At 39.1% G+C, this 19303-nt stretch overlaps 1 protein-coding gene across 3 annotated transcripts in view; it reads left to right on the top strand.

Annotated features, from left to right (window-relative positions):
- The first annotated feature begins 657 nt into the window (after positions 1-657).
- The window catches only part of baz2a (bromodomain adjacent to zinc finger domain, 2A), a 30044-nt gene continuing 11398 nt past the window's right edge, over positions 658-19303 (top strand). For 2 of the 3 annotated variants that reach the window (XM_042750832.1, XM_042750830.1), the window contains exons 1-17: positions 658-967; positions 3140-3269; positions 4957-5763; positions 7578-9227; positions 10019-10231; positions 10369-10755; positions 10869-10929; positions 12736-12844; positions 12965-13072; positions 13173-13395; positions 13529-13590; positions 13663-13728; positions 14597-14980; positions 16183-16437; positions 16893-17107; positions 17211-17285; positions 18571-18742. In XM_042750832.1, coding sequence (XP_042606766.1) covers positions 3140-3269; positions 4957-5763; positions 7578-9227; positions 10019-10231; positions 10369-10755; positions 10869-10929; positions 12736-12844; positions 12965-13072; positions 13173-13395; positions 13529-13590; positions 13663-13728; positions 14597-14980; positions 16183-16437; positions 16893-17107; positions 17211-17285; positions 18571-18742 — 4917 coding nt within the window. In that variant the 5' untranslated portion in view covers positions 658-967. The remainder of the gene's footprint in view (positions 968-3139; positions 3270-4956; positions 5764-7577; positions 9228-10018; positions 10232-10368; positions 10756-10868; positions 10930-12735; positions 12845-12964; positions 13073-13172; positions 13396-13528; positions 13591-13662; positions 13729-14596; positions 14981-16182; positions 16438-16892; positions 17108-17210; positions 17286-18570; positions 18743-19303) is intronic. The other variant, XM_042750831.1, reaches the window with a different exon arrangement.

Genomic DNA, 19303 nt, shown 5'->3' with positions numbered 1-19303 from the left:
ATTAAATGTAAAGTCAAACAACACTACAGTTAAAATAATAAAGAAGAAGCTTACTTCTCTGAAGCATGACAAAAGATGATCTAAACCAATGATCAGAGATGTAAACCTTTCAATTTGACATTATTACAAATGACACTTTTTTAAAAGTGTATTTAAGTGTTAAGAAACAATCATGAAAATGAACTCTCTTTATGTACACTTAATAAGTGACCTTAGAGCACAAAACCAGTCGTAAGTAGCACAGGTATATTTAAAATACACTGTATGGGTCAAATTTATCAATTTTTCTTGTATGCCAAACATCATTAGGATATTAAGCAAGTCATGTTTTGTAAATCTCCTACCATAAATATATAAAAACTTATTTTTTTTTATTAGTAATATGCATAGCTAAGAACTTCATTTTGACAACATTAAAGGTGATTTTCTTCATATTTAGAATGTTTTTTTTTTTTTGCACCCTCAGCTTCCAGGTATTTAAATAGTTGTATCTTGTCAAATATTGTCTAACAATGAAAAGCTTACATATTCACCTTGCACCTAAAAGTTGACTTATTTATGACTGGTTTTGTGGTCCAGGGTCACATATGACCTTCAGTAATATTATATTATCTGATTTAAGTACACCACAGGTGCACATTCATGACAGTCGTGTTCTCAGGGGTGTTGTGGTGGATGCACAGCTGTTTTCTGTGAGGGACTGGAGGGCAGCGCATGCAGCGGGCGTTAAGACCCGGAGGCGCGCGCTCTCCAGCCGCCCGTAATTCACTTCCTCTTTCGGCTCGCTCTCTGTCTCTCGTCGGTGATCATGGCTGCGCTCAAACATTACCAGCCATGTTTGCGAATCTGAAACCCAAAGGTTAGCTATTTACCCGTTTATTCTTTAATCGCTTACCCCCTCTTCCTCCACATCGGTCCTCTGCCGCGGGACACGCTCCCGTCTCCTGCGCGATCTGCGGGGATCAAGGTTGGCCAGTTTTATTATCATTACACGGGGAAACTTCTGAGAGTGTTGTGTGGGTGATGCTGCCTCATTTTCCTGAATTAACCTGAATTAATCAACGAAAGATGACCTTCTGAGACGAGACGATGCACGTCCGTTTTTAATATCGCATTTGTATCAGCTAGCTTTAGAAACATGACAAGCCTCCCACAATGTCTTACAGCTCACAAACCCTCTCGTATTTATATAATCAGCCCGTTTTATCTGTACGTCTTTAATTATTTAAATAACGCACAAACCCGTGTTTACGTAAATAAGAGCTGGTGCTTTCGCTTACACCTCTCTCGTCGAAGATTAAACCCTGTTAAATTAATTCCGAGCCCAATTTCATTCATACTCCTAAATATTGAATTAACATTAATGCTAATCGGGGAATATTGTCATAAGCGCTCGCGAGGACTCGCTGTGATGCAGGCCTCGGTTTGTCATCGCCGCTGATATAAACCGAGCACTTTAATCAAACTTCACATCAGAATAACATTATAAGTGTCTGTACTCTGTATAGCGCTAGGTTTACACTGTGTACACCACTGAAACGATATCTCTCCAGTTATCTTTATTCGCGGTGGTATGTGTTAATACATAATTAGTCTTTTATCTCAAAGCGCTGTGTTTTCTGTGTTTGGCCGCGTCTCGTGTCTTTTTCTTCGTTTTATGGGTTAATGTATGATCGCACGAGAGTGAAATTATACTAAAGAGAACGAAGAACCCGAGCTAGAGCAGATGCGAGCTGGTTTACCCTGAGCTGCGGTGTTTTAGAGTTGGAGAAGTCTTATCAAATGTGAATATATATATTTATATATATATTTATATGTGTGTGTGTGTGTGAGATCTAGAAGCAGCGCGTGGTCGTGTGCGGAGCATAGCCTTCATGCTAACCGATTCCTTCATCTCCCTCGTCTCTTTATTCACATTTCCCGTGTAATATGTAATTAAAACATCACTCTTTCTAAGTATGTGTTGTTTTTAGTGGCGTTATGTCGGCGGCACGGCCTCTCTGAGTGAAATCGCACAGTTTTGAGTTTGATGTTTACAGTTAGCCGTGTGGCTAGTGATGGACTCGCATAAAACAATTAGCGCCGCCGGGTTTGCTCTAAATGCATACATGCACATGATGTCGTTTTTTATTAGATTTTATAAAAATGTCCCGGACTGACTTGTTGTTGTGTTTCAGGACGAGTTTGAGGCTGGCGCTCAGCGTGAGATTGGAGTGTGAGATGCGTGTTATTTAACGCGATTGCTCGGGCATCTCATCGGCTTTATCTGCGACATTTTATGTTGAGATGCGAAGAGCAATATTTGTGATGTCCGCCCCAGCAGCGTCTCTGAGCCTCGCGCAGCAGTGTTGCGTTCGGTGTGTCCACAGAGACGCAGGAAAAAATCCGATTAAGACGTAAAGCTGTGTTTTTAATGGTTTGACAGCTGGATGACAGACCCCAAGACAAACAAAGCACAAGCTATTGAGCTGTTCAATCTCTAAAAGCATGGACCTAGCAACACCAAGGTTATAGGTTCGATTCCCAGGGAATAAATGAACTCATGTAAGTTGTTTCGAATAAAACAGCCGTTGCATCGCTTCACTGTCATTCATAATCCTCTCCCATGGCCTTTGTGGAATAGGAAAGTGTGCTTTGGATGCGTACTTCAGAATCTCATCTGAAGTAGTAGGTACTTTTCATTGAACACTATGCTTTTGGACATAAGGTGCATCCCAATTTGTGTCCTTGTGCACTATTCTGTGCCATTTTGTAGCATGAATAGTGTGATTATTGTGTTCACACTGAAAATTTCAAAAATAAGTGCACTTCAAATGCCTGGATGTGCATTTAATTAACAACAACAACAACAACAAAAAAAAACTAGGTGTGGAATGGACACTTCACGCATTCAGACTCTGGACAAGTTAACCTTACAAAACTTGTATTGTTCATAGTGTATAATTTGGTACTGATTTTACATATGTTTAGTAGGCATGTTCAGATGCAGGGACAGTGTTTACACTCTTCAGGGGAGTCAGGTGACAGTTGGCGTATATACAGTTGTCTGTGCATAAGAATGTGGCGTAAGTGAAAGTATCTTAATACTAAAAATATGCCTCGTATCATCTTTCAGTTGTTGTTTTTTTTCTTCCGCCAGATGGAAGCAAATAACCATTTCAACTACGGGCCTCACTCTTCTGTGTCCGCTAACTCAGGACTGAAGCATTCCTCAGGGGATTCTCTCTTTACTAACGGGTCCTCCATGAGCTTCCCCCAGCAAGGGAAAAGTGAGTCTCTGTCTTGTATTTGCGTTTCATTTTTTATCCATACATGTAGACTATAGATCCGTAAATGTGGTGGATTTTGAGCCCTTAAAGGGTTAGTTCACCCAAAAATGAAAATGCAGTGATTGAATACTCGTATCGTTCCAAACCCGTAAGACCTTCGTTCATGTTCAGAACACAAATTGTGATATTTTTGATGTAATCCTAAAGCTTTCTGACCCTCCATAGACAGCAACGCAAACTGGCACATTCAAGGTAGGGCTGGGCGATTTGGCAAAAAATGTAAATCTAGATTATTATTATTTTTTTTTTTTTGTAGATCATTTGACCGATTCTCGATTTATTTTTATTTTTTTATGATTTTTAACTGGTCAGCTTGAAAATGTGACACAAAGTGTCTAATTCTAACGTTTGGTAATATTTCTATTCAAAATAGCGATTTCTCGACTTCTAAAAAATAAAATCGTGGGAAAACATTAAATTCGAATGAATCGATTAAAATCAGAAAAATCGCCCAGCCCTAGTTCAAGGCCCAGAAAGGTAATAAGAACATCATTAAAACAGTCCATGTGATACCAGGGGTTCAACCGTAATTTTTTGAAGCCATAAGAATACTTTTTCTGCTCAAAGAAACAAAAATAACGGCTTTATTCTACAATTTGTCGTCTCCTTGTTATTTTTGTTTTTTTTGTGCACAAAAAGTATTTTCGTGGCTTCAAAAAATTACAGTTGAACCACTGATGTCACATGGATTATTTTAACAATGTCCTTACTATGTTTCTGTACCTTGTAGGGCTGTATTCAACCAAAGAAATGCTTAGTCGACCAAAGTCCTGTCCTGCGCAACGATCAGTCGACTTAAAAAAAAAAAAAAAAAAAAAAAAAAAGACGCAATGTTTTGCATTTTGATTGAACATTTATTAAACAATTGTCATAGAGCATTTATAAAACAACAACAAAATAATACATAAAACTATAATAATAATACAATTCTTTGAAAATTAAGTGATTTTTTTTAACTGCAAAGTGAGGAGCTCTGTCCTAGGTCTATAGTGACAGTCACAATCGTGCACCTGACCACACCACACGCTACAAAAAATATAACTGCTAAAACTGCCAAATAATGAAAAATCCTAACAAAAGCTCTCGTTTATACAGGCTGTATATTCTTCTTTACTTCCAAAGCTATGGGTTAACTTTTGTCCAGCCGATCTAACGTTAGGCGTTTTCAAACAAACACACAAAAAACCCAAATAGCCTAAAACAAGCATTTGGGATAAAACATAGGCTAATTATATTTAGAATACAGTAATATATAACTGCTAATAAAGGAATAAATATCAAGGAGTAAATCAATGAAAATTTCTTTATTGGTGAAAAAAAAAAAATTATGCAACTGGTCGACCAATGAGAATGTCAGTCGACCAAGACGGCATCGACCGATTAGTTGACTAAACGACTAAAGTTGACAGGCCTAGTACCTTGATCGTGGTAGTTCCCTTGCTGTCTATGGGAGGGTCAGAGAGCTCTCGGATTTCATCAAAAATATCATAATTTGTGTTCTGAAGATGAACGAATGTCTTGCAGGTTTGGAACGACACGAGGGTGAGTAATTAATGACAGACTTTTCATTTTTGGGTGAACTATCCCTTTAATGCTCTGTTTTTAACTGATGCTGTTGGTCACACAGATCTGAATGGCGAAATGAATGTGAACGGCATCACTACTGCAGGTGGGAGCAGCCAGCCAGGCACCCACCCACCCTCTTCCTCTTATCCTCATATGAGCAACCATCACCTCCCAGGCAGCATGGGCTTTGACTATCTGTGGGGCCAGTCTCAGTACAGCCCAGCGATGGGGCCCGTCCCATCCCACGGGTTGCACCAGAAACCTGGCTCCCAGGGTGGGATACAACCACAGCAGCCTCAGCACCACTTCCAGGGCCATGGACCTTACCAAGTCAACGGAAGTATGGGACCGTCTCGGCAAACTCCGGGCACGGGGCCGCAGTATTGGGGAAGGGGAAATGCTGGGCAGCAGCCGCCGCAGGGGGGATCTTCAATGCCAATGGGATATAACTCTCACGGCATGTATGGGACATATCCCAGCCAGGGGATCCCAGCGTCCCAGCATCACCAGCAGCCTCCAGCATTGCAGCACCAGTCTGCAACGGCGCATCACCTCCAACACCATTCACACCACCACCCACCTCAACACCAGCAGCAGCAGCAGCAGCATTATGGTGTGATGCCTAATGGAATGCCGTATTACCAGCATCCATCGCACCAGTCCCAACCGCAGGCCCCGACTCAGTCTCAAGCGCAGACTCAGATGATACCACCTGCCGCGCAGAGCTTTACACCTCCACGAGGAAGCCCTCAGCACCATCACGTGGCCAGTGGAGGAGGCAGAAGCAGTCCCCATCACGTGCCGGTCCCAATGAGGTCCCTTTCTGCTGTGCCTGATAGCGGTTCCCCTAAGAGCAGAGAGATGCAAGGTGAGCGACTGCCACAAACAGGCCTCAGAGTGTTGGAAACTGGGTTGGTATGGTTTAGATTTTTTATGTAGCTTTTAATTTGTAATTTCAGTTTAGGTTTTATTTTTAATACTCTCATTTGTAAGTTTTAATTTATTATTATTATTTATTTATTTTTTGCATTAGTTAGGGCTGCCAAAAGTTAAATTGCTAAATATTTAACAACATCAGATTTCTCATCGCAGTCTAGTGGTGTTATTGTTAGGGCTGCACAATTGATCGAATTTCTAATCGTTATTACAATTATGGATGCCACAATTTCATATTCATTCAAAGGCGCAATTAAAAAAAAAATTAAAAGTGGTAAAGTACACTTACATTATTCTGTGTGGTTAAAATGTGCTTAAGGCTTAATGCTATAGAAAGCCGTTAAAAACAGTTTTTCAGTAAGGGTGTTTTCAGCTTGTTTCTTTTTTATATAAAAATATGGCATCCACTTGCTTCAAACAATGGTATAAAGCTACTCAAAACATCATTCAGTGTAAATTGTGATAATTGTAATTAATAATCGCAATTACAATATAAAGGGAATAATCTGCAATTATGATTTGTCACATTCGTGCAGCCCTTATTGCTAATGAGTAGCATTTTCGTGTTTAGTAGCGGTGGGTTGTAAAGTTGTAAAAAAAAAACAATGAATTTGATATTATTTTAGTTAGTTTTAGAATCTTGAAACTGTGTTTTAATTTGAAATTTTCCCATTGAAAAGGTATGTGCGCTATGTAACTTTCCTCTAACATTAATTAAATAAAGCACTGTTTTGATTAGTGCTCCTGTCCAATTCTCACTTTGTTTTCCATCTTAAATTAAGCCTTAGTAAAGATCTATACTAGTGTGCTGTCTTAAATTAATAAAACATTTTGGTATGTTGCACATATGACCAGCTGCATAGTCAGTTTGTTTTATGAGCTCTACAGCATTTCAAAACAAGATTGTCTCACTTCTTTGCAGATAGCTTTGTGGAAACAATATATAATCTTTGGCATTCAAACTGTAAGTAATATGATTACAAGAATGGCAGCGTGTTTTATCATGCATGTTCTGATTTCCTGTACTTAGGTGGTGCCATGCACTTCCTGAATGGCTTTTAATATCACCAACGCTAGTATTCTGTGCTCTGACAAAAGTAACTTTAGGCCAGTCAGACGTGTTTTCACCAATGGTAGTTGACTCTTTGGATTTGGAAGTGATTCAAACTGAAAAATAGTTCGTAAACAGGTGATACCTTGCCCCGGTTCTCTTTTCCACCCATATTCTCCCTCATTCATCAGACAATGGAAAACCTCACGCAGCCTAGATGCAATAAAACAATCAACAATATTGTGCTTTTCATTGAAGATCAAAATGCATTGTCTGTGTCTTAATTTTTATTTTGCTCTGCTTTGACCTTATTCACACTGTATTCATTTTGTTCAGAGGAGCACAAGAGGACAGCCATTTCCACATTGATGCATATGTTGATTTTTGGCCTGTACACTCATTTATTATACACCGCTTATATTTCTTTACATGGATAGTGAGTGTAAAAGAGTGAATTTGGCACACATGCTATTGCACAACCCAAGTCAGGTTTGAACTCTACTTGCCTGCACATTAACAGTATAGTGCACTACATTCCATGCCACATCTCTGACCTAAAAATCCAATTTTAGTTGCATTTCAAACCAACAAATGAATGTGGATTTTTGCTACTATTCTGAACAGTTTTATATTCTTACATGTCTTGCTAACAGCTGTTGTGTTTTTTTTTGTTGTTTTTTTTTTGTGGTCTGTAGTTCCTATGAATGAGTCTTTCAAAGAAACGGATAAAGGCTTCAATGGAGTGGAGAGAAGCTCTGTACCCCAACATTTACCCAAAACAGAGAGCTTTCCTGTAAAGCCCCCTGGCCCTGTGTCCTCTACTGACTATAACCAGGGTGCGCACCATCCAACCGTGGACCTGGAGAAACCTGTAAAACAATCTCAGGAGATGGGAGCTGCAGCAAAAGAGCTTAGTTCTTCCCCCATCTCTGGACCTCCTCCACCACTAGCTAGTCCGCCTCGGAAAACGGGCTCTGGGCAGGATTCACATTCTCCTTCATCTTCAGGATTTGCTTTATCTAAAACTTCAGGTGTCGGCGCAAATGCGTCTAGTTCTCCATCCTCTCCGCTTCAGACAGTCCAAGGCCAAAGACCTGGATTCTCTGGACCTTCATCAGCTGAAGGAACACCTGCAGGGCTTAGTACATCTCCTTCAGTGTCTTCTCCTAAGAGCTCCAGAGCTCCACCTGTTGTTTCCCACAACCAGCCTGTGGTGTTTTCTTCAAAGACCTTGATGCATCCTCCAACGGTGCCTGCTGCACAACCTCTGGCGGAGACCCAGGGGTCAAAAAGTCCACAGGTCTCTCCAACACCTCTATCTTTAGCTGCATCTCCATCTGTTGTCTCCGCTCCTCCTGCGCTGGCACCACTTAAAGGACCCCAAGAGGCATCACCTCTAACAGGCCAGAGTCCTAAACATCCTGCTGCTTCCTCGACTCCAACATCTGTTGCCGACAACGTCTCTCTCCCCACAGTCTCTGCACTTCAGTCTGTGGTCGCTGGCTCTCCTCAAGTTGCCGCTTTGGCTTCATCTGCACCACCTCCTGTTGTTAGCTATTCTTCTCAGGCATCTTCAGCAAGTCTCAATGTTTCTGCTGCTCCAAATGTATCTCGTTCACTTATTGGTTCTGCAGCTCGACATTCAGATATGATGGCAAACGTAGATGTTTCTTCTCACAGTCCAGGGCAGATGAGTTCTCATGGTGTATTACGGCACAACTTTGGGGAATCGCACTCTAGTCTGATTCATGGTACACATGAGGCCTGTGGTTCCCAGAGTAAAGTTGCAGTCACAATGGCCACATCCAACAATGAGGCTCAAGCTGAGATGCATAAGGTGCAAATTCATGGTCGAAACCTTGAACTAGCTTTCATTGTTCCAAAGGAACCTGAAAGAGACACTATGGCCATTGGCAGAAAGGACTCTAACAGTATCAGAGATCATGCTGCCCCGAGGAAGGGAGAAAGTGAGACTTTAAATGATTCTTTTAGCACTGACACGTCACTGGACTATCCGTCCTTGGCCGAGTCAACCTACCTTGAAAGCTCAAGAGCTGAGGATGGGAGTTCAATGATGGACACTTTTGATAATTCTTATAGTCTTTCCCAGACTGGAGACCAATCAAAGTTTACAGAAGGATCCATGGTTGATGACTCCAGGGACTTGCAGGACACTTCTTATGAAGAAGAAAACTTGAACAGCTCCATGACCTCTAACAGTTCCACCGAGGCGGCGTCCCTCAAAGATAGCACGTCTCTACTGGATGACTCTTTAAACGACAGCTCACAAAACTGCTCCTCCCTGCTTTCTGCAGCGATTAATGCCTCTACACATTCTATCAAAGGTGAGATTTCCAATGCACTAATATTGAACTAATAATAAATGAATAAATAAGTGAATCTGTTCACTTGCTGAAGATTATAATCTTTCAACCATCTTAACAGGGTTGATAAATTGTATTTTTATTGATTAATTTTAACCCTCCAAGCCTTTTCATTTTTGGGTCACTCTTGGTACCTTGCTGGTCAAAGTGACCAAAGGATTGGATTTTTTTAATTTTTCAGGAAAGTCAATCTATGATTTTATTTCTTTTTGTATTTTGAGATAATTTTATGTGCCAATTTATATTTATGCAATAATAATGATAAATTTTTTCCAATTGAAAAAAAAAAAATCTGTTAATACAGTATGATAGAGATTAGCTGTGCACTTTTTTTCTGCATCATGGCTGATTTTTTTTTTCTGTGTTTTCCCAGTTCCCAATAATTTCCTATGGTGGTCATTTCTTACAGCAAAGACCACAAGCGTGACACTTAAAAAAATAATAATAATAATAATAATGTTTTATCCATTTAGCCTTTTCGAATCATTCCTTCAAATTGTGTTCAAATACAAAATACCAAATGCCATTAAAGTTACCAAGTTTTGTACCGTTCCAATGAAGATATGATTTTTTTATATTTCGAAATGTAAAATGTTTTGGTCAAAAGTGACCTGTAGTGTAATTTTAGCCCTTATTCAGGTGCATTTGAACACTAAAGTTTCAGACGGTGATCTGAATGCTTGGCACATATATATTGTTGACATCTTTTGATGTCTTTTTTGTTTAAACAAAACTAATTTTATTGCCCACAGGTGATCATATTCTTGGTAAAGAGAATGGAGGTGATACTTCAGGAGGTGACAGAAGATCTGCGCTCTCTGTAATGACGGTTAAAGCACTGCAAGCGGTCGTAAGCGGTTCTGTTGAAGGGACGACCACACATATGACTGAAGCCCTTATCGCCATGCCAACAAAAAAGCCAAGGAAGCCTAGAACCCCAAAGACGACAGCTGCTACCGCTGAAAGTAAATGCATTGCTCAATTTTACTGTCGTGCTTGCATAGCTAATGGTTTACAGATTTCTTTTTAAGATCATTGTCTTTAATGAATCAGATGGTCAAAATTAGGTTAATGCTGACTTAATTTACTTAATTGTTTCCAGTTGGCTCTCCTGATTCCAAGATCAAGAAGCGCAAGTTAACACCTGATGGCCCAAAACAAGAAAAGGTTAGAAGGAGAAAGAAAACAGAAGATAATTCACCGACCGCAGTGAAGAAGAGGAAAATCTCTAAAGAGGCAAAAGAACAGGAGGGCGTCCCAACTGATACCTCAACTCCTTCAAATGCTCAGCCTCACCTTTTAATTGATCCAGTGACCTTCATCCATGACTTAAGCCTGACCAATAGCGAGAGCCCCATAGTCCGGCCAAAGAAGATCTGGAAGCGCAAGATAAAAGAAGGCGTGAACGAGGCAAAGCCTCCCAAACCAGCCAAAGAGTTCACCGAAGGAAAAACTGAAGAAGATGACGATGATAACGGCTCCGCAGCAGGTACCTACATGTTTCAAATTTGCTTTGTTCTTAAGTAGTGTTCAGTCTCGTTTATATGCATACTTCTGGCACTTAAGCTCAAAGTAGATTAAACTGTTGTTTGTGTGTCTCAGGTGATACCCCAAGGCGTCGGATTGCAACTGAAGAGCAGGTCCAGTTTGCTTTGCAGCAAGGGTGAGCAGTCCTTGATCTAAAGTATCGATAGCCAGCTCTTGATGCTTCACTTGTCCCAAGGAGCCCATGTGCTCCTAATTTGAAAAAAGAACTTTAGGGGTGCAATGAAAATAGTTTTTACTTAATAAAATATTTAATTTATTTGAATACAAAAAGTACACTACCATCTACTCCTAATTACATTTTACAGTTTGCACATATCTAATGAAATGCTGGCACTATATGGTAGCTAACGTACAAATAGAAATCTGCTCTTCTCAAAATAATAATAAAAAAGGCAACACTTTATCTATTAACTATTCATCTATTATCTAAGAGTTTTGCCTCAAACTCCTAATTAACTTCTTATTGATAGCAAGTCAGGGTTTGACATTAACCCTTGTCCGCTTGTCTGGGACAAGTGGATTTTGTGAAGGGGCAAGTGAAAGAGAATTTTACTTGCCCGACCGGACAAGTGACCTGATTAAAATTTTAATTACAAACAATAACTAGGGCAGCAATGAAACTTTGGCGAGAATGATTCTGATTTTATTACTTTTCAGTGTAAATGGTGACTAATAATGATTTGCTGATATACTGTAAATATTTTACAGTTTAAAATTGCGTCAGTTGAGGCTCATGCAGCCTGCAGGACTCGCAGAGAAATCAGAACTATAAGCGCAACAGCACACACAAAGAAACAAACATACTGTGGTAGAAAAAAAGATAAATATTCTATATAATATATGCAACAGCACACAACCAAGAGTGATGTTTTTCTGACTTTCAGCTCGATTGCAAATGTGATATTAATTTTATACAAGTCGTGCATCTCCGAGCAACACACAACAGTCTTTCCTTACTGAATGATTCAGCATTTTTGAACAGTCAATGATTCAGTAAGCCATTCGTCAAGACAGTCACTTGCTTCATTTATTGAATGAATCGGGCGTTTGAACGAATCGGTTGAATCAATGATTCACTCATTATCACCTACTGGTGGTTTAATTTCATATTGAAAAGTATCATTGCATTAAAAAAACTGAAACATTAATCTAATAGCATTATTTATGTATCTGCAATTTTGAGTAAATTAATTTATTTACTCTTATCGTCATTAAACAGTCTGAGTAAATACATCTAAATGGCACTTTCTATGCAGCTTCTGTGTTTCCTCTGCAGTGGAAAGATGGAGTTTGTTGATACTGATTTCATTTGAATAGTAACATCCATATAGTGTCTTATTATTCTAACTTAATGTATTGATCAAATTTAAGAATTTGACGTAAATGGTGAACGTACATTTAATCAGGTTAGGAAAATATTGTCCTTCATAAAGTTAAAAAGTGTAACAGCAATCAATTTAAGGCAAATATCACAAATATGCTAATTAAAGTAATACCTGATAGAGCACTGATGAGACTTTTGCTTCAGAATAAATTACATTTCCGCCAAAAAACAACAACTTTTTTTCCCCCGGACAAGTAACTTTTTTTTTACTCTGAGAAGTGAATGACACATGTCAAAGCTTAATGTCGAGCCCTGCAAGTTAAGGTAGTTGTTTATTTAAGTTTAGGTATAGGGTCGGATTAAGGGATCTATAATATGATTCTTCAAAATAAGTCATTAATATGTGCTTTTTAAGTACTAATAAACAGCCAATATGCTAGTATTTTGCATGCTAATAAGCAACTAGTTAATAGTGAATAGTGTGCCCTAATCTAAAGTGTTACCTTATTTATCCAGCAGTTTCAAACAGCTTGAAATGTCATGGAAATTCACTGGTATGGCACTCCTGTTTCACGTGCTGTTTCTCCCATTTGCTAGCTGGAGGCGAGAGATTCGAGTCCGGAGGCTCGAGGACCGCCTGAAAGGAGAGACGTGGTACTATAGCCCCTGCGGCCGGAGGATGAAGCAGTTCCCCGAGGTCATCAAGGTGAGATCTGTTATACTTGCATAACAAATGATTGCCCACAGTACCACTGTAACCTAATCTGCGTGAGTGATAAAAAGGCTTGTCTTCATCCACTTGCTGTTGTCTCTCTGCATTCTCCAGTTTCTGAAGAGGCATCAGGATGCTCTCCAGGGCGTTTCGAGAGAGCACTTCAGCTTCAGTCCACGCATGCCAGTGGGTGACTTCTATGAGGAGCGGGAAACCCCTGAGGTGTGTATGAAGATGTCTACAGGTGCTACAGGAGAACATGTGGTTTGTGGATTCAGGACAGTTACACTGTTGCATGTCATTGCTTTTTAATTTGTTACAGGGTAAGAAATGGTTCCTCCTCGCCAATGAGGAAGTGCCCTCCATGATCATGGCTATAACAGGCAGACGCGGTCGTCCACCAAATCCAGACAAAGAGCCTCGTTCCCGTGGCCGCCGAGCCAGAGGAGCCCAAGGTAGACGGCCAGGCCGTCCTCCCAAGCCCAAGATGGAGGATCTGCTCAGCAAAGTGGACGCCAGGCTGCTGAAGAGACTGGAGGCCAAGGGTGAGTCTGAATATTCAGATCAGGTGCTTGTTGCAGAAGTACCACCTTTTTATTTTTCATCATTTTGTAGTTAAAGCTCTTTATGTGAAATATAATGAGAATCATAGCTCAGTTCATGTTGATTGTTTTACAGAGGATCTCACAGAGGAAGAAAAAGAAAAACTGATTAAGATCAAGAAGAAGATGAAGAGAAAGGTGAGCTGACTTGTTGTTTATTACAAAAATGTGTTTTGGGGACCAGCTGATCATCTGGTTTTTCTCATGCAGGCGAGAATGAAAAGAAAGGAGGATGCAAAGAATAAAAAGATCCGGCAGGAGAAACGGAAAGCCAAAGTAAGAAACTCCATGTCTTCAGATATGTTCATAACAGGGTTCGTAATGATGGAAAAACCTGAAAACTCAGAAAGATTATGCATTTAAATACAGTCAAGTTAGAAAAAAATTTAATAATGATAATATATCTATGTAGCACCTGTTAAATGCTTCCTAACTATGGTTTGTAATCAGTTATACGTTTTAATAATGTCTATCATTTTTTCTAAGTTTTCTTTAATGCTTTCTAATATTTTTTTTTTCTTTTTTTTTTTTTATATAAAAAACAATGCTTAAAAAAACCTAAAACAGCTAAAAATCATTTTCTTATTTTAATTTGTTCTTTTAACAACTGTCTTTTTTATTTAACAACCAGAGTTCTAACTATCTTGGACAATCTGGAATTTTAACTGGATATTTTTCATATAGACCTGGAAAAGTTATGAAATTTAATACATTTTCCTTTTTTATAAAGCTATATTTTTTACTGGCTAGAAATGGCTATTTATAAGTAAAAAATATTTTTTAAACCTGTAGTCCCAAGATATGAAAATCATGTTATTCATGTTATAAAAAGGGTAATCCATGAAGAACATTCAGTTAGTGGAATTATGAAATTTCATTTCAATTATAATTATTTTATGTCATTGTTTTTAATATTTTGCCACTCCTGGTTTCTGTAAATGAGTAGTATATCAGAAGTAAAATATTTTCTTTTAAATATTGTCTTTGATAAAGTGGATCCTTAAAGTAAAAAGTTGAGGTAAGTGGAAAAGTCATCAAAATGTTCTGAAGGTGTAAGAACCCTGATATACACATAATTTTAGCTTATTAGCTGTAAATCCCAGTGTTCTGAACTCTGACTGTGTTTTCTGATGTGTTTGTGCAGCTGGAGAAAGCCAAAGAGCAGGAACAGGATGATGAAGACCAGTCTCAGAATCTGAGCCAGGCATCTGAAAGCCCTTTCTCAGCCGCAGAGGGACCCAAGAAGCCCGGCCGCAGGAAGAAGGTCGCAGCACCACCTGCAGCAGAGGCCTTGGACCTGGAGAAGGCCAGTCCCATCAAGAAAGTGGCCCGGGCCCGCAGCAAAGCCAAGGCTCTGGCCAAAGCCCAGGCTCAAGCAGAGGCCGAAGCGCAGGCTGCGCTGGCAGCAAAGAGGCAGGCGGAGCGGAGGGCGCAGGCTCAGAGACGAATGGAGGAGAGGAAGAGACAGCAGATGATCTTGGAGGAGATGAAGAAGCCCGCAGAGGACATGTGTCTCCCCGACCACACGGTGAGAGCTTGTGCTGAGGGATTCACACGTACTACACGAGTAGCGCTGTCACAAGTCCTTGAATCGAGTACTCTATTTGTAAAAAATTGCATTTTGCCCATGTCTAGTAACCGGCAGAATACCAAAAGTGGCACATTCCACAGATGAAAATCTATGAAATGCTTTATCAGACCGTTTTCCAAGGCTGCATGATATGTTAAACCCATTTAAAAATCATAACGCAAAATGCTATTGTGAATTCACAAACGGCATGATTCAGTTAAATAAATATAGATGATGTAGGTTAAATATATGCCCCTTTATTATTTACATGCATGTAGTTTACATAAGTGCATCTAAGAGCAGCTCCGTTCACAGTAAATGCTGCTCCACACAAACTGTTATCATTTAATGTGTTGTGCATCTTAAACAGCGGCTTTAGCATTTCTGTCGTAAAGAAATGAGCAAATATAAAAAATTTAGTGGACATTTGAATTATGTTGTTTAGTCAATATTAAACAAGGATAAGATTGCGCAGTAAATTGTAAAAATAATCATAAGGATGTTTGTTATTATGCGTAATGTAATGTTACATTGCCTCATTGCTATTATACTATATATGTATTTTAAGTAGAGGCTATTGTTTGCTTAGGTCTGTTTTTATTACTACTAAAAAAAAAAATATATAATTATCCGACTACTCGATTAATCGATAGAATAATCGCCTGACTACTCGATTACCAAAAATAATCGATAGCGACAGCCCTATACAGAAGTTTCCTCACTTGGCAAAATTTACTTTTGAAGCCACTTTGAAACTTTTTGTGAATTTGTTGGGTTAATTTTTCCATTTGAAGTATCACCAAGCCAGTGTTATTCACAAAAGCAATAACTGCTATTGTTTAACAGTGTCATAATAACCAGAGTAATATGATACGTTTACAGAATCATGTGATTTGTCATCCCACACTAAAAGAGATGTTAGGGTTGACTTTTAATGTATACTACATTTATTGGTGCTCAACTCTGCCACTCCACACCAGTTCACACACACCAATAAAACTTACTGTTGATAATACTTTCATTTGAGGGACCTATACTCGTCTACTACAGTTTATTTTGTCCTGAGTGTGTCACTGAATGTTGGATAATTAAAGTGTGCTGTCTTATCTGGGATGGTTTATTCCATTACTCATTGAGTTGTTTTCTCTGTCCCTCTGTAGCCCCTCCCACAATTGACTCGGATACCAGGACTGGTGCTTTCGGGTTTGGCCTTCTCCAACTGTTTAAGGGTGGTTGAGTTCCTGCATGGTTACGGAAAGATTCTGGGGCTCCAGGTGCCCAAGGATATTCCCAGCCTGAGCACCCTGCAGGAAGGGCTCCTCGGCATGGAGAAGAGCCAAGGAGAGCTCCTGGATCTGCTCATTAAACTGGTGGAGGCCGCTCTGCACGATCCTGGACTGCCCTCATATTACCAGGTTTGTCTTTGTTTTGACTGATATCAGTTTGGGCTGGGACAATAAATCAATCACGATGCATTCGGAAAATCTCAGAATCAATGCAGAATAATTTCTTGATTTGCAATGCATTGATTTAATGTCCCAGCCTTAATAGCAGTGCATTAAGTTGCTTTCTATTTATAACAGTGTCAAAGTCTAAATCTGATCTGTTGCGGTCTAAAAAATATTTGAACTTGGACAAAAATTACTTTATAACTAAGTAATTACTAAATAACTAACCCTAACTAAAATAACTAAACATAAATGGAAAACAGCCTTAAAAACCAACAAGAAACTACATCCACAGCACATTAAACTTGTTGAAGTCTTATTATATATTAACATTGAATATTCATTGGAAAATAATGTAGGATGTAGGATGCGATTGGCCAGTGAGTTAATGAGGGCTGGTTTGTTTCTCTTTCCTGTCTCAGTCTGTGAAGATCCTGGGAGAGAAGCTGGTGGATCTGGAGCTGAGCCACAGCACTGTGTCCGAGGTGCTGCGGATCTTTCTGGAAGCCCATGGCTTTGAGCTGGAGGTGTGTAACAGCCTGCGTACAAAGAGCTTCCAGACCCTCAAACCCGACGTCAAAGCCTCCATACTGGCCTTCCTGGTGGAGGAACTCAACGCCAGCAACATAATCACCAGGTCAGCAGGAATTCAAATCACATTAACATCATATTTTCAAAGAGGTTTGTAGATCTGCATGTGTAAACATCATTTTCATGTCCCAACCGTTCTGTTTCTGCAGGGAGATTGATAACACGCTAGAGAATATGGCAACCTACAGGAAAAACAAGTGGATTATAGAAGGCAAACTACGCAAGTAAGACCCCTGCTGCTTCTTATCCTGACAGCTTACGGTGTGAACCAGAGTCTGTTTGATATCAAAATTTGGGCAACACTTTATAGTTCTTACTGTAGTTCTACTATACTATAGTTCTTTACTAGTTCTTACTATTAACTAGCTGATAATTAGCTTTCATAGGCTGTTACTTACATAAGCAGTTATAGTACTTATATAGCACATATCAATGCCTTGTTTTGTTCTGCATGACCCTACTGTCTGTGTGTGTGTATGTGTTTATATGTGTATATATATATGTGTGTGTATATATATATATATATATATATATATACTATATATATATACACATATATATATATATACACATATACACACACACACACACACACACACACATCATATATTAAATATACACACACACATATATATATATATATATATATATATATATATATATATATATATATATATATCATTTAGCAGACGCTTTTATCCAAAGCGACTTACAGTATATATATATATATAAATTTATGCATTTAGCAGACGCTTTTATCCAAAGCGACTTACAGTGCATTCAGGCTCATCAATTTTTACCTATCATAGATAATATATACACACACATGCACACACACACATTTCATTTAAAGGAATACATGCATAGCTTGCTGAAATTAAATGTTTATTTTACATATTTATATTTAAAAAGAATACATCACATATGAAAAAATTTAACTTGATAAAAATATAAATCTTTAAAATAGAGATTTATTTAGATGGTAAATTCTTTGTGTAATTCCGATATAGTATTTTTCAAAATAAAGAAATGCTTAAAAATATGAATTAAAAGTGAACACTGTAACCGACATGCATTCAGCAAATTGGCAATGCAACACTAATTGTACTTATTGCACATAGTGAAAATGACATGAATACAACACCGCAGCAAACTTGATATAAAAGATTTCAAATTTGTCAAATTTAGCTGTGAGATTCTCTGAAGTGTGTAGGTGTAGACGTTTATTAGATCCTGTCAAGATAAAAGTCGTTTCGACATATTGGCTGAACAGAAAAAAAAAAGCTAACTATCGGCCTCGGCAGTATATTGGATGATCACTAGAATACACTCTGAGATAATGGCTTGGATTATTTCTTTCTGAATCTAGTTCCTCACATTGATGACACAAACGTACTGTGGTTCAGACATTAAAATAATCCTGCATGTGGGAGGAGGGTTTGGACCAGGTGTGAAGCAGCTCTTCTGTGATCCGCTTCGTCATTCTCATAAATGTGTGTGTCTGAGCAGACTGAAGGCTGCGCTGATGCGTAAGACGGGCCGTCCGGAGGAGGAGCTGTGCTTCGAGGAGCGCCGGCGCAGTGCTCGTGTGGGCGGGGCCGAGGAGGAGAGCATCGAGGAGAGCTGCGTGCTGGAGAGAGGGAGCCGCCGCAAGGCCAAAGAGGAACCCAAACACACAGAGGTACAGGACCCCTGCCAAACCAGAGCTGCGCTTATGTTATTTAGAGCAGTACACGTCAGTAGTTCATGTGCCATACTCAAAATTTGCTTAACAAGAGGGACTCTGTGTAGACCGCAGCTACTCTGAAGATGTGAAATGATGTAATTAATCAAGAAGAGCCATCTACTAAACATTTCCTGAGTGAGAGCTGTCAGTTCAGGGAAACGGGCTGGGTCTCGACTTCCTTTGACCTCAGATGTGATTATGAGAGACTATCATAAATGAGTCACTTCAGTTTCAGAGCTTAATTGATGGCTTCCCAAACTGGGATTCATGAGGGAACTGCAGGGGGTTCGTAAAGTAATGAAAAGCTTATAATTAATTAAATCATTAAATATTTAAAAAAAAAAAATCTGAATAAAACAGAGCAAACATTGTTTATCTGAATGTTGCAGTACCATTAACCAACACTAGAGACATGTGAACATGAAAATGTGCTGCTAAATAATAAATGTCTGGTTACTTCAAGTTTGTTCAAAGGGGTTCCCTGGTTTAACTGTTGTGTTACCTGTGTGTTAATAT

The sequence above is a fragment of the Cyprinus carpio genome, chromosome B23 (genome assembly GCF_018340385.1).
Source record: "Cyprinus carpio isolate SPL01 chromosome B23, ASM1834038v1, whole genome shotgun sequence".
NCBI lineage: Eukaryota > Metazoa > Chordata > Actinopteri > Cypriniformes > Cyprinidae > Cyprinus > Cyprinus carpio.
The sequence above is the reverse complement of the archived record's forward strand: the minus strand, read 5'-3'. Positions and strand labels throughout refer to the sequence as shown.